The sequence below is a fragment of the Stigmatopora argus genome, chromosome 11 (genome assembly GCF_051989625.1).
Source record: "Stigmatopora argus isolate UIUO_Sarg chromosome 11, RoL_Sarg_1.0, whole genome shotgun sequence".
Lineage (NCBI taxonomy): Eukaryota > Metazoa > Chordata > Actinopteri > Syngnathiformes > Syngnathidae > Stigmatopora > Stigmatopora argus.
The window spans coordinates 3,033,483-3,046,690 of record NC_135397.1 but is presented as its reverse complement, the minus strand read 5'-3'; the positions used below and the strand labels follow the sequence as shown (position 1 = coordinate 3,046,690).

Here is a 13,208-nt window from a genome sequence, read left to right as displayed (position 1 = left end):
CACTAGCCAAAGACTCCACAATGAAAGGGAATAAAAATGTATGAATGGCATTATAGGATAAGTAGCATTTTCTAGGGGAGCATAATTTCTTTTAGGTCAAAATGTCTTTTTTTGTTATCTTCATCAATATATTTCAGACATGGCCAAGGTTTTTGAGTTGATTTAAACAACAGAGGGTAAAGCAATAAGAGGATGAGACCACCTTCCGTTTGTTGGTAGGGCAGACGTAAAGGTAGCTCAGAACGGTCCTGGAGCCCACTTTGTCATTGAGTTTAGTGTAGGTACTCCCATAGTCGCTCGACCTGCACGCAAAAAAACAGATGACGTAGAACAATAAGTGCAGTTCACTTGCAATTGGCATTTTTCCCCACCTTTCTTGACCACCGTACCACACTGCCCGTTCTACCCGATTCCGACCCACCCCCAAAAACAGTTTATCAGCACCCACCAGTGCACTCTGTAATACTTCACTTCTTTGATTTCACGGAAGCAGTCCTTGCGAATTCTCTCTAGGGTTCTCTCAGTCACATGGCGCCGTCACTTGTCCATGACGCTTCGGTGTGCACGCGGCCATGACAAGGGTAAACGCGCCTGTCTTGCCAATCCTCACAAATCCCAGCGCCGCCCCGCCGTCAATCGGCACTATCCGTTCCACCTGAGAGCCCGCAAATATAATTTCACGACATAATTGGATAGATACCCCAGCAATGTCTGCTATCATTGTCTGTTCTTTAATCTGAAGCGTCCCATTTGCTGTTGACATTGTTTTCAAAGTCTTACCCCCTAAACACATTTACGCAGCCTAAGTGCTGCTTTCAGCTGCCACATTGGAATGAGCGAGGAGGCAAAAAAAGACATCTTATGTCACGTTATTGCACTACATTTCGCAGGAGAGAGGAAGGCGGACGTCTGAAAACCCAAGAGGATCTCGCCCAGTCGCCACATCGCCGGCAACTCTGGCATAAATCATTTCTGTTCTTATCGCAGAACTCATCAACGCGCCGTTTCATAGCATCTACGTTGTTTTTTTACCTATATCGAAGGCCTGAGGGGGGCACTAATTTACTTAGGGGCTCAGATTTGTGACGCCCATCATGATGGAAGACCTCCGGTGTTCTATGCGGGTGTTTCAAAAAGGCGTCGGAGCCGAGTGTAAATCTTGCGGCGCCTCTGGTGAAACAGATATTAATTTGAAAGTCGATGGACTGATGTGTTTCACAGTGAAATGAGTTCTCTTCAGGCCGTGACAAGGCGAGCGTGGGAAGAAGGGAACGCATTACTAAAAAAGCTGGATTGAGTTCTGTGCTATTATCCTGAATGAAATCAATTCTTATGTATGAGCACCCACCAAAATCTCCCATTCAGTATAATTACAAAATGACTACAGTGGTAACTCAATTATGACAAAGGGTGGCACGGCCATTGGAAGCCATTGACCAGGCCAGATCTCGAATTCATTTGGACTGGGAAGCCTGGCAGCGAAAACCTCTCCCACTCAAAATGTATATAAAATACGACATCTATACCTATCAGCATTCACAGCTACTCGTTTTTCAAAACTGCCATTTTCCTGTTCTGACAGATCTATCATTTCAAAACCCACAGAATGTTAACTTCTACTAGGAAAAAAAATAGTCATGTCACCAGACATTTTCACAACACTGTTCAAATAGCAGCAAAATGCATCTCTCTGGAAAATTACCTTCCTGAATATGTTGATTAAAACCATTATAATTACTGATTCCTAATCATAATCATCTTTGGTTGTGCGGATGTACCCAATAATGCAGGGATGAGTGCATGACTTTCATATTAAGATAGATTTTTTTTCCAACTCCCGCATTGAGACTTGCACTGTTGTTGTTTTTTTTCCCACCATTTTTTTCCCATTTCCTATTCACCATTCAAAACCTTGGCGTTTAAATCAACTCGATTTATAATTGAACTGTCATTGAGCACCAGCAATGTTGCGCTTGCATGGCTAAAATGGAATTTGAATGTTTTCTTGTGTGTGTGTGTGTGTGTGTGTGTGTGTGTGTGTGTGTGTGTGTGTGTGTGTGTGTGTGTGGACGTGAGATGTTTGTGGTAACAGCAGGCAATGTGGTCACACTCTTGTGCACATACATTTCTTTTTTTTATCAGTTCCACCACCAAAGTTAATGTGCAAACGGACAAATCTTTGTCGCTATCCATCTGCTGCCGCTGCTTCTCCACCTCAAATTTGGACACTTATGATTCCTGACAGCGCGCGATACTTCAATTAGTTTATTTGCCCAACTGCAGAGAATTTCGGGTTTCGGCTTTCATTATTTGCAGAGAATACGCAAAGGAACTGACTTAGACAGGGTAGAGGGAAAGTGGCCATTTTTGTTTGAACGGTAGAAGTCCTTAAAACAAATTGATGTAATAGGTACTTAAGTCATTATCCAATATTTTCCAATGTTTATTCCATAAGGTAGAAAAGATGTTGTGCTCTGGTAAAAGTGTGTTATCTTCGTTATTTATTTATTGGAATCGCGTCATGGTTTGAGGAGTTGAGCATGTCACCACTTCCTGGTTCAAACCTAACCGCATCAAGCAAACTGTAATTAAATCTAATATGCTTGCATTTGTTGTGGTTTAATCCAATAATTTTGTAGTATGACCAGTTCCTGCCTTTGTCACTTGTTTTGCAGTGCGGAGTTGATGATAATTTTATTTCTGTGTAATTAAAAGGGAACAAATCTTGCTGTCATTGACGAATGATTTAGTTCATATCTCTGCGATGTGTCAAAGTCAACACTTACAAATGCCCACGAGCTTCCCACCGACACACACACAGACACACACACACACACACACACACAGACACACACACACTGCAACGACGGACAACCAAAGCAAAGAGTATTCAAATGAGATGCAGTCAGCTGCATGTTAATGAGAAACCGCACATCTGCAGACTGGCCTCAAAAGGGACTTACTTAAGTACTATATTCTTTTATATGCGATTGATTTGTATTTTTCATTGACTTTAGTTTTACTTGATTTTAATGTGATTTCAAAGAATGAAATACCTTATGGTGGACCGTTCTATACAAAAAAAAGCTTGGCAAAGAAAACTAATTAGACAATGTGGAGAAAGTGCAGCTATTTTTCCTTTAAATGGAGGGAATCAAATAAAAACCCTCAGAATAAGTTTAATATAGTACAGATATACCAAAAGACTTTATGTCTAATACGCTGCCGAGAAAAAGTCTCGCTTCGCCGTGGGTGTTTTATTAAAATATACTTGATAGAGGCTTCCAATGTATCTTCATATTCGGGACGAAGGAGCGCCCGCTATAAATCACACCGTTTGCTGCAACTATCCATGAATACATTTTCTTTAGCTTTGTGCTTTTGCATGTTTATCGAATTAGAGGCAGCGGCGCGGCGTGGTCGTTCCGCGTTTTGACGTGATTCAAAGCAACGTACCTCCACAGCGAGCTCTCGGTGACGGCGCCCAAGTTGAAGTCGTACAGCTTGGTCAGGATGAGGATCACCTGCAATGGGAAAACGCACCATGTCATTAGTTTGGATTGATTTTTTTTTGCCATTTTTGCTTTATGAGACACAAGCCACCTGATGGTTTCATCCAACTAGCCCTGCATGATCTAATTTCTTCCAGAATTGCTTTAGTAAATTCAAAAAAGCCACTTTACAACGTGAAATCTAGTAATTAACACAAAAAAAGGGTCCAACGTATACAACACATGGCAACGCTTCATTGTTGGATACAAAGTATCCACTTTTTTGGAGCATTTCAATGTATTTGTCCAAGATATTTATCATTGTTGGATACAAAGTATCCACTTTTTGGAGCATTTCAATATATTTCTCCAAGATATTTAATAAATTCTTACTACATTGATGGCAACAGGAGGCCTAATACTGAAAAAAATAATTCCGCATGCAATTAAAAATCTGTTCGTAGGACACCCTTAAAAAAACCCAAATCCAATAATAGTAATAATAAAAATTGTCATAACAACTAATACAATATTCAGCACCTACAACCACTGTAACCGGGAAAAGTAAGAGTATACTAGGTTGACAAAAATGTTTCCTAAACCCACATTTTAAAGACATGGGCACCATTGTTTGTTTAATTTTGGGGCCAATTTGACCATGAGACTCCATCAAATGTATACTTAGCAAACTACAATGTACCTTATTTTATTTGAGCATCTTTGCAACCCTACTCCAAGAAAACGTCCTTGCCTTCTGCACACCTTTCCATCTGCATGCGTTTCCCAACGACAAAACAAGCTTGTTTAGTGAGTCGACCTCAGCATTAACAGAACCCAAGCAAGAGTAATTTAGAATTGCCGGGGGAATCTGCACAAAAAAATACACGCTCAGTGAACAACGAAAAATTGCCTTTTCATACACGAGAGCCAACGTGACGTATCAGACTAATTGGAGGTCATCCAAAAACGTGCACGTTCTCTGGACAATGCCTTTCTGGGGAATCGGGATGGCGGCCCGTAAAAGGCTTCCCGAGCACAAAAGGGCGCAGAAAAATGGCGTGCAAACACATTATTGTCACACTAATGGTATTATAAAAGACAAAGAGGATGATCATAACTCAGGCTAGGAAGTAGTGGCGGGCCGCAAGGGGGGGGGGTGCTGGAACAGAGAGAAGGAAGGAGATGGAATAACAATCAAGGAGGAGAAACATGTCGTATCAAGACTAAATTTCATAAAGCCTGGAAGATGGGTCACAAGCTCAATTACAGTTAGTTTAAACACATTAACCTTGCGGGACCTGCCGAACGACTCATTAAAGCCAGCAGAGAAAAAAAAACAGCGCGGCACATTCGCCGGAACAAAAGACGCGTCTTTAAGGCGCCTTTGAAGATGTTAAAAACCCAATTGACCCGTCGCGCAGGCTTCAAACGGCGCCCGTGCGCTCGGCCGCGACTATCCGCATTACGGGTTAATTAACCAATCACAAAGAGAGATAAGCATTTGCATAACTAAATGCACGGCGTCTGCCAGGTCCGAGAGCTCGAGTCGGAATCAATTTGCTCTAACGACTTGGTTTAAACGGCTGTGATGTCGATGCCTGAATGTCCACTTTGAGGAGAACGATACCAAAAAGGAAGGTTGATCGTTTGTAATGTCGATTTGATCCGTCAAAGCTCGCCAACGGATTAGCTACGGGTCGTTATTACGTCAACGTCTTTCGTTGGTTGAAAAAGGGAGGGAAAAAAAGTTCACAAGCTGGTCTCCTGCTGTCCGTTTGTGCTTCTGGCTCATTGACAAAAGGCGGAATTTTGAACGGGGTCAGCAAAGAGCTACCTCGGAGACCAACAAATTAGTCCGGCAGATGACATTTGGTGTGATTTGTCCCTGAGTGGACGAATGAAAAATCCATGGCGAAATGTCTTTTCACATCTTGACTGTTTATTGACTCTCCAGTCAACAACTTATTCACTATAAGTATATATACCAGTGGCGGGCCGTCAGGGCCTTCAATGCCTTCTCTGCTGGCCTAAGAAATATCTGAATCATATATTATATTTTGTCCATGAATACTTATTAAATAATTGCAAATTGTCTGTTACCTTCCTTTCATTGCTTTTCCCCCTGGTTGCACTGCTTCCAGATGTGTGTTTTCATATTGAAGCATTTAACCAATCACATTTCAGCCATTATTTGTTGCCAGGGTCAGAAATCTGCCTCAAGGCCTTCACAATCAGTTCTGCAGGCTCTGCTGCATTAAACAAGCGTCGATAAGACTGTTGCTTTAACCAATCAGATTTCGAGTTGGCAACACCACAATGCCTTGTCGCAGGCGTAGGGATACGTCATCGCTTTCACCAACTATGATTGGCTAGTGATTAGCCAGAGCTACCAAACTGTATCTGTAGCGAGCTGCACAAGCAAATATATTGTTGTGTTGATTTAAAGCCATTTTCAAGACGGACTATGCCAGGATTACGACAGGACAGGCTGGACTTTCAGCATTAGCTTCGATGGCGATAGAAAAGAAGGAAGAAAGAAAGGAGGATGGATATTGTGTACAGTTAAAAAGGATTTTTGGTGAGTAAAATATGGCTATATTCCTAAATAATATTTCAATTGTGGGCCCGGTTCTGATATCTGAAAAGCTCCAGTGTTTGTATTTAATCACTAAATGCTGCTAGGAAGTGGATTTTACCCCGTTTTCGTGCAATTTTTGCCGTTTCGCTATTGACGTCCATCGCTGTCTTTTCCCGGGGAAATCACCCCCCTGGCCCGGTTGTAATGTCTGAAAAGCTCCAGTATTTGTATTTAATCATTAAATGCTGCTAGGAAGTGGATTTTACCCCATTTTTGTGCATTGATTCATTGATTATTTTATATGTGTCGCAGCTGTAGCTGCAGTAGAGGTTTTATAGCCATGAAATAATTTTTGAGGGTTGGATTGATTCGTTGAAGGCGCTACGAGAAAATGCACGGACCGCCACTGACTACAAGTATATATACGCATATGCAAATTGGAGTGGGGAATGAAACGAGGCGAAAAATAAAGCCAAATTAGTAGCAAAATACTGCATGTTTATGCCACGGCCCACCTTTTTATGTAAATAAATTGGGACAAACAAGTCCAAATTGGCTTCCGGTGTCATTCCTTCAAGATAAATAGCTTTTCCATGCATCTGGTCGCTCACCGGCAAACATGAAATTAAGTAAGAAGCCGGCGAGGGCAAAAGCAGTGCATTTATTCATGTTTATGTTTTATTGATGTGCGCAAAGGGAGCTTTTGCCCCGGGAAAGTCAACCAATCATTTCTTCAGATGGGCTCCCCATGCGCCCTCCAAGGAGTTGCTTTTTAAGTCATCCGTTTATCCAAATCGGCGACTCTAGTCCTCTTTTTGACTTTCTTTGCCAGCTTTTCTCGCTTGCATCACAATTCCAATGGGTAGTACACACACACACACACACACACACGCACAGAGACATTAAAGGCCTGTCAAAGTCACGTGCACTTTGACCCCCGCGGGCTGAAAGCCTCCATGGCAACAAGCATGTCGCAGCCGCTCATCCGAGCGCTCTCGAGCGCTCTGACACAAACAGCGCGACATGAAGGCAAGCACATCCTCAACTCCACAATGATTGCTGGACCAAATCAAATCCTACAAAAATAAAAATCCAACATCAATCTGTTTTTTATCTTTCAAAACAGAAATACTCACATTTTTAAAGTGCTTATGGTGGGTTGTGAGAGGCATCTCGACACTACTTTTTTCCCGCATGGCTCGCAATTTGCCCATGAATCATATTGTACACATTGCAATCCGGCTATTAATAAAATGTTGGTGCTCTTTCTCTAAAAAGCTCACTTCAAATGCAACCTGTTGCAAATTCACCTTCAAATATCATTTCCCCTTCATTGTCCAGTATATAAAAATTAATAAAGAAACCCAACACCTTTTCTCAGAAGACGGCAGGCAAGAAATACAGCACGTGGCGAGCCTCACTGATTAGCAAGTCAACCGGAGGCGACCATTCAAGCTTCTAAATGAATTTCCAGGGGACGCCCACCTTGCCCCCCCTGTTGATTCAAGCCGTTTTGCTATCAAAACATGCGCCGATACTTTATTTACCTTTGCTGGAGTCTATAAAAGTTAAGAGCATTTGCATTCCCATGAATACTCATAAGCTTTCGTACAGTATATCGTATACAAAAAGGATGACGCACGCTAAACATTCGTAAGGGATTCTCTTAGGAGAAACCTTCAGATTGTTCCCTCCTCTAAAACACAAACAGCTAAAACTCCAAACTCCCCCTCCGGTGTCAGCGGACTTCAAACGGTACTAAAAATGGATTCAATTAAACATAACATATATAGCCATCCGTCACAAGAAGTTCTAAATGCAGTAAAAATAAAAAGGTGGGATTTCCCAATCACATATTTTTTTGCATACGAGCCCAAAATAAGATTGCAAACCAGTTTTTAAGCAATGATTTTTACATAAATAAATGTATTCAGCGGATAAAAATGGCCACCCAGTGTGATGAATTGAGCTATTTAGTTGTTATTTCTCGATATATTTTTTTCTGTCACTGGATATGTTCTCTTTTTTTTGCAATGTTTGTCTCAATAGTGTAGATATAAATATAGAATTATAATACATAACTATTTTTGCATGAAATTAATGGATTATCTTATGTCGGTTAAGTCTGAACAGGGTTAAAAAAAAAATCGAATTGCAAATTTTCTGCGATTCGAGTCAGATTTTCTATAAATATATTGTTGACAAAAACACTAAACCAAAAATCCACCAACAATTTAACAGTAATAGAAGAAACAGATCTTTAGAAAAAAAATATGATTTAACTCTACACTGAATAAGAAGACTAAGTGTTTAAAGCAAGAAATGGATGGAAAATGAACATAAACTAAAGCTAATCTGGCGCTATGTAAATAATGCAGATAGCCAAGAGCCATAATGCCTCCGCATTCATTAAAAAAACCAAGCTGGCTCACCTCGACATGTTGCCTTTCACCGCCTCTTAATGCTTTTCCTGCAGAAGTCATTAAACCACAAGAAGCATCAAGTAACCAACCGCTAGCTATCACCAGTAAAACCTCTATTAACATAGTTTATTCACACATGGACATCACAAATTCCCAATTAAAAGCTATTTGCATAGATTTCATTAAAGCCGGACACAGCAAATGGCGTTTTGGGCAACGTCAGAAGGAATCGAACCGAGTCACCGGAACATTCGTCCACCAATCATACAGAGAAGAACAAAAAAAGTCTGATCGAAGGTAGGCTAATTGGAGCAAATTGATTGCTTGTACTTTTCCACGGTAAAGACAGACGAGCGAGATGGTTTTTCATCAAATGAAGCTTCGCCGACGTCCCGCGAGACGTTCCGTCCACGTTTGCTCATCCTCGTCATTCCCGAGCGCCGATACTTTGAGCTTGAGAGGTTTCAGCAATCAATTCATCCCATGATGTGGGGGTGGGGGGAGTAAAATTAATGAAATGGCCCCAGGTAATTGGTTTTACCTTAAATAGACTTCCATTGTGGGAATCAGACGCTTAAAAAAACAACAACAGACGATAAAACTGCCGTCTGTCATTAAACAATGTGATTGTGCTGTCTCAGTCTCTCCGAGGAAGCTTGGGAGAAACAGCGAGCTTTAATAGAGACAAAGCTAGCTTTTATTTATTTATTTTTTTCCGACATTTCTGGAGAAGGACGGCGCAACAAGGACAAATTTGAAGGGAACGCTATTTTAGAAGATAGCTCATCGTGATTCCACGCAATCTTACAAGTGGAATAAGTTATAAGCTTTTCTGTTGGTTAAAAAGAAAATAAATGGATGTCACTTGACTTCATTGAATTTTGAACTGACTGAATGCAAATAGTTTGCGCTTTGAAGTTCAAGAGACGATTAAATATTTTGTAGGGCTGCGAATCGCAAATTTCATGATACGGTGTTGATTCTGAGAATCAGGAAGAATTTAAGCTATTATTCTGTACACATTTAACCCCTTCAGTTACATTTCAAGTAAACCTTTAATGTTTTTTTGCCTATTTAGTTGTGAAAACTGAACTTGAATAACACAGCATATCTAAACAATGCTGATTTTGACTGATGTTTTGCCCCAATCAAAACATACGTGACATCTATTAGCACCAATGGCAGGCAACATTAGAGCAACTTTCACAATAAATAGTATCACAGGGGTTTATTTCCTTTTCAAGGTATTTTCTGGACTATAAGTCGCACTTTTTTTCGTAGTTAGGCTTTCCCTGTGACTAATACTCGAGTGTGACTTTTTTTTTTTCTCACCACCAACAGCCTGTTACATTTATTTTAAAACTATTTTCTTTGGGAAAAAATATTTTAACATAAGCCTATTGTCCTCCACATTTGTACTTAGTTTTGAATAAAATAAAAATTGTGCAATTTTTCCCCCCTCTTCATAGTGTATAAACACAGGTGCGACTTATATAACGATTTCACATGTTTGGAGACATTCAATAGAACTCCGTCAAAACTCCTCACAGGAGAATCCAAACTGAAGCCAATTGGATTTGCTTTGTGCTTTTCCCGGCTCCCTTATTTGCATAATGTAAAGAGAAAAGTGGCTTAGCTCTAAAAAAGGTTAACCATCAGGAAATGTAATCTCATTTCGCCCAGCCTCCAGACACCGTTTGTTGTGGTGTTCCCTTAAAAAACCAAAAAAACAAAACAAATGGATCACAATTGGCGCTTCCAAAATGTTGTTTTTGCGGCCTACTTAAGTTCACAGGGTGGTGGTCACATTCTTTTCCAATTCCAAGAGACGCGGCGGGGTGTAGTCATTGTTTTGAGAATTACTGACCTACTTTTTCTCCTAATTTATTTTGTTATTATCGCCGTGGCGTTTCATTTGCTTAATTGCATGAATACAATTCCAGAGAAGCACGCAATTGCATCAGTCAAACAAACGACTAAAACGGGGCTCCTAAGGGTCTCGCCGTCGAGGGAACGAACGCCTTTCAAAATGATCAACGACATTTCGGGGTGAAATGAAACATACCCTGACATTTTAGAAAAACTTGCTATGACATTTTGTGCAAATCATATCACCCGAGATACATATTATCAGTTAGTGTGTGGATTTTCAGCCAAAAATAATGGGAGTGTGATGCAGTACAGCGCCAACTCATTACAAGGCGAGGTTGATTTATTTGAAAATACCTGAAAAAAAAAGAAAAGCGAGGAAGTAACAAATAAGATAAATGAAAAACTAATCTCCTGGCGGACGGATTAAGATGATATAATCATAACTATACCAATCATAATGGAAGAAATCAAATGGCACTGCCCCCAAAAAACAGACAGTTTCAGGAAAGTGCGCCTCAGATGTAAACACGCATTTGGAGTACGATGTATAATCCAGTGTTGAATTATTTAATGACACGAGTGGAACAAATTGGCACTCAACCAAAGTGATCTGTCAAAATATTGCCTCTGAAGTCAAGCGTAAACTTTGAAGTTGAACGGCGGTCATACAAAAAAAAAAAAATCACCGAATCTAAAGTGTTTGACTTTTTCTTTGACTTTTACGGGAAAAAAATAAAATACTATGGAAATGAAGCGAGGAACTGGAAAGAAATGTCAATATAGAACCAGAAATGAGAATGGCATACAGAAACTCTTCTTATATTTCTCGGCATAGCCAAACTTTCCATTTTTGTGTTAAATCAAAACAAGCCTTATTTGCATCACAATCTATTGATGAAGACCCCCATTTAGCTTCCAATTATTCATCAGCCTAATGAGTCTGTCATGTTGTTTGCCAACAAAGGTTTTGATTTACACTTTGTCATCATATCGCAATAACCTTGGATCCATATTCATTCTCTCCTTTATGAAGACTCATTTGCGCTATAACTTTTTTTTAGTTGCTTTTTATAGTCGACGCGGCCTGTCATTTTAACGGATTTGCGCCGAGAAAAGCTATTGAGTGAACCTTTGTGTTTTTTAAGATGTCACAGCGTGTATGGAAGCTCTCCATCATCATTGGCGATTATGCCGCAGCCTTGTGTGGCGCGTTCTTTCACGCATATAAAAAATGATCGTTTTTTTTTAGCATTAATGTCATTTTTGGCAAGCTAAATGTGTGTTCAAGCATTTGGGTGTCATGTTTAAAAATGGCAGTAAATGCAATACACACATTTGGGTTTGACCTTTAACGCATTGTAAAACTGTGATGGCGATACGTAGATGTCCAATCTGTTTGTATTTAGAGGGCTGACATTAAAACAATTATTATTATTATTTTTTTACATGGACTTGTGTCGATTGCTACCAGCCGCCTAGTCGAAATGGATTGGACACTTCTCGCTGTCAATGGCAACTAATAAGTTAAGACAAGGGTGTCAGAATCGGGTTGGTTCGCGGGCCGCTTTAACATCAACTTGATTTCACGTGGGCCTGACCATTTTAGATATAATATTTCGATTTTTTTAAAATAAATGGATTAAAAGAACTGGATTAAAAGCCCTGAATATTCAGTTTTTTATAGATCTAAAACAATGTTTATTTTAGCTTTATTAATATATTTTTAGATTTTACAAAATTATTTTTGAACCTAAAACACATGGATTAAAAAATTACAATTATTGATTTAAAAGGGGGAAAATCAGGACATTTAACATACATCTATACTCTTCATTTTAATTTGATCATAAAACAGAAAGTCGGCACTCATGATTTACTTTCCCGGGCCACACAAAATGATGCGGCGGGCCAGATTTGGCCCTTGGGCCGCCACTTTGACACTTGTAAATTAAGACATAAAAACTGCAAGCCGATTTTTTTCTACCTGATTTTGAAATTAAATCACAAACTTAGTGCAAATCCAGTAAGTAAGTAAGAGTCCCCCCCCCTTGTGGACTTCCTTTATGTGGCTCCAGTTTTTTTTAACTAGGTCTACAATGTATTCTGTGTCTTCTGTCTGTCTTGCTACTGCAATCAAGAAATTTCCCGAATACGGGATGAAATAAAGTTCTAATCTAATCGAATCTAATTCATCAAGCGTTAATGAAGTCATCTCCTGAAGTGACTTTAAACTCACAAGTTTCCCAATCAAAATAATGCATACATTTGTTTTCACAAGCTAATCACAGAGTTACGGCCGACCACCCCGCAATCGTTATTAAACTAATTAATCACATGCAAACTTGTCAAATAGGGTTCTGCGCTCGCTTTGAGCCTTTGATTAATTAATTTAAGCATAAGCATGCAAGTTGTGACAATGTACGCGTGCGTGTGTGGAAGCAAATCAAGCCGTAGACCTCAAATTGAAGGTAGACCCTGATTCGCAATGGAAAAAACGTGGGTTAAACGACAGCCTGCACGAACACATTTTCCAAGTACGAATGATTCATGGAAAACGGCGTGTGATTTGAAGAGCATAATAAATGGGGGGTTCTTTGAATAATTTCTAGCGGGGTCAAGAAAGGGTCACGGAAAACCCGAAGCCAACGTCTCCCAGTTAAATGCGCCCATTTGTCTGGAGTGACGCGGAAAAGTCGGGCCCACCCCGCCGGCTTCTTCTTGGACGCATACGGTCACCTGCCGGGCGCGTCCAACTGGTGGACGTCGTTTCTATGAGGGGCTTACAATCGCACCAGTGGGAAGTGGCCCCCCTCGAGGAAGCTGGATTAATGAGCACATGCGGCG

At 40.3% G+C, this 13,208-nt stretch overlaps 1 protein-coding gene across 2 annotated transcripts in view; it reads right to left on the bottom strand.

The window, feature by feature from the left end:
* LOC144084629 (VPS10 domain-containing receptor SorCS3-like) overlaps positions 1 to 13,208 on the bottom strand; it is a 49,527-nt gene that overhangs the window by 25,036 nt on the left and 11,283 nt on the right. For both annotated transcript variants that reach the window (XM_077613229.1, XM_077613228.1), the window contains exons 5-6: positions 3,457 to 3,524; positions 203 to 302 (exon numbers count right to left, since the gene is read on the bottom strand). In XM_077613229.1, the coding sequence (XP_077469355.1) occupies positions 203 to 302; positions 3,457 to 3,524 (168 nt within the window). The remainder of the gene's footprint in view (positions 1 to 202; positions 303 to 3,456; positions 3,525 to 13,208) is intronic.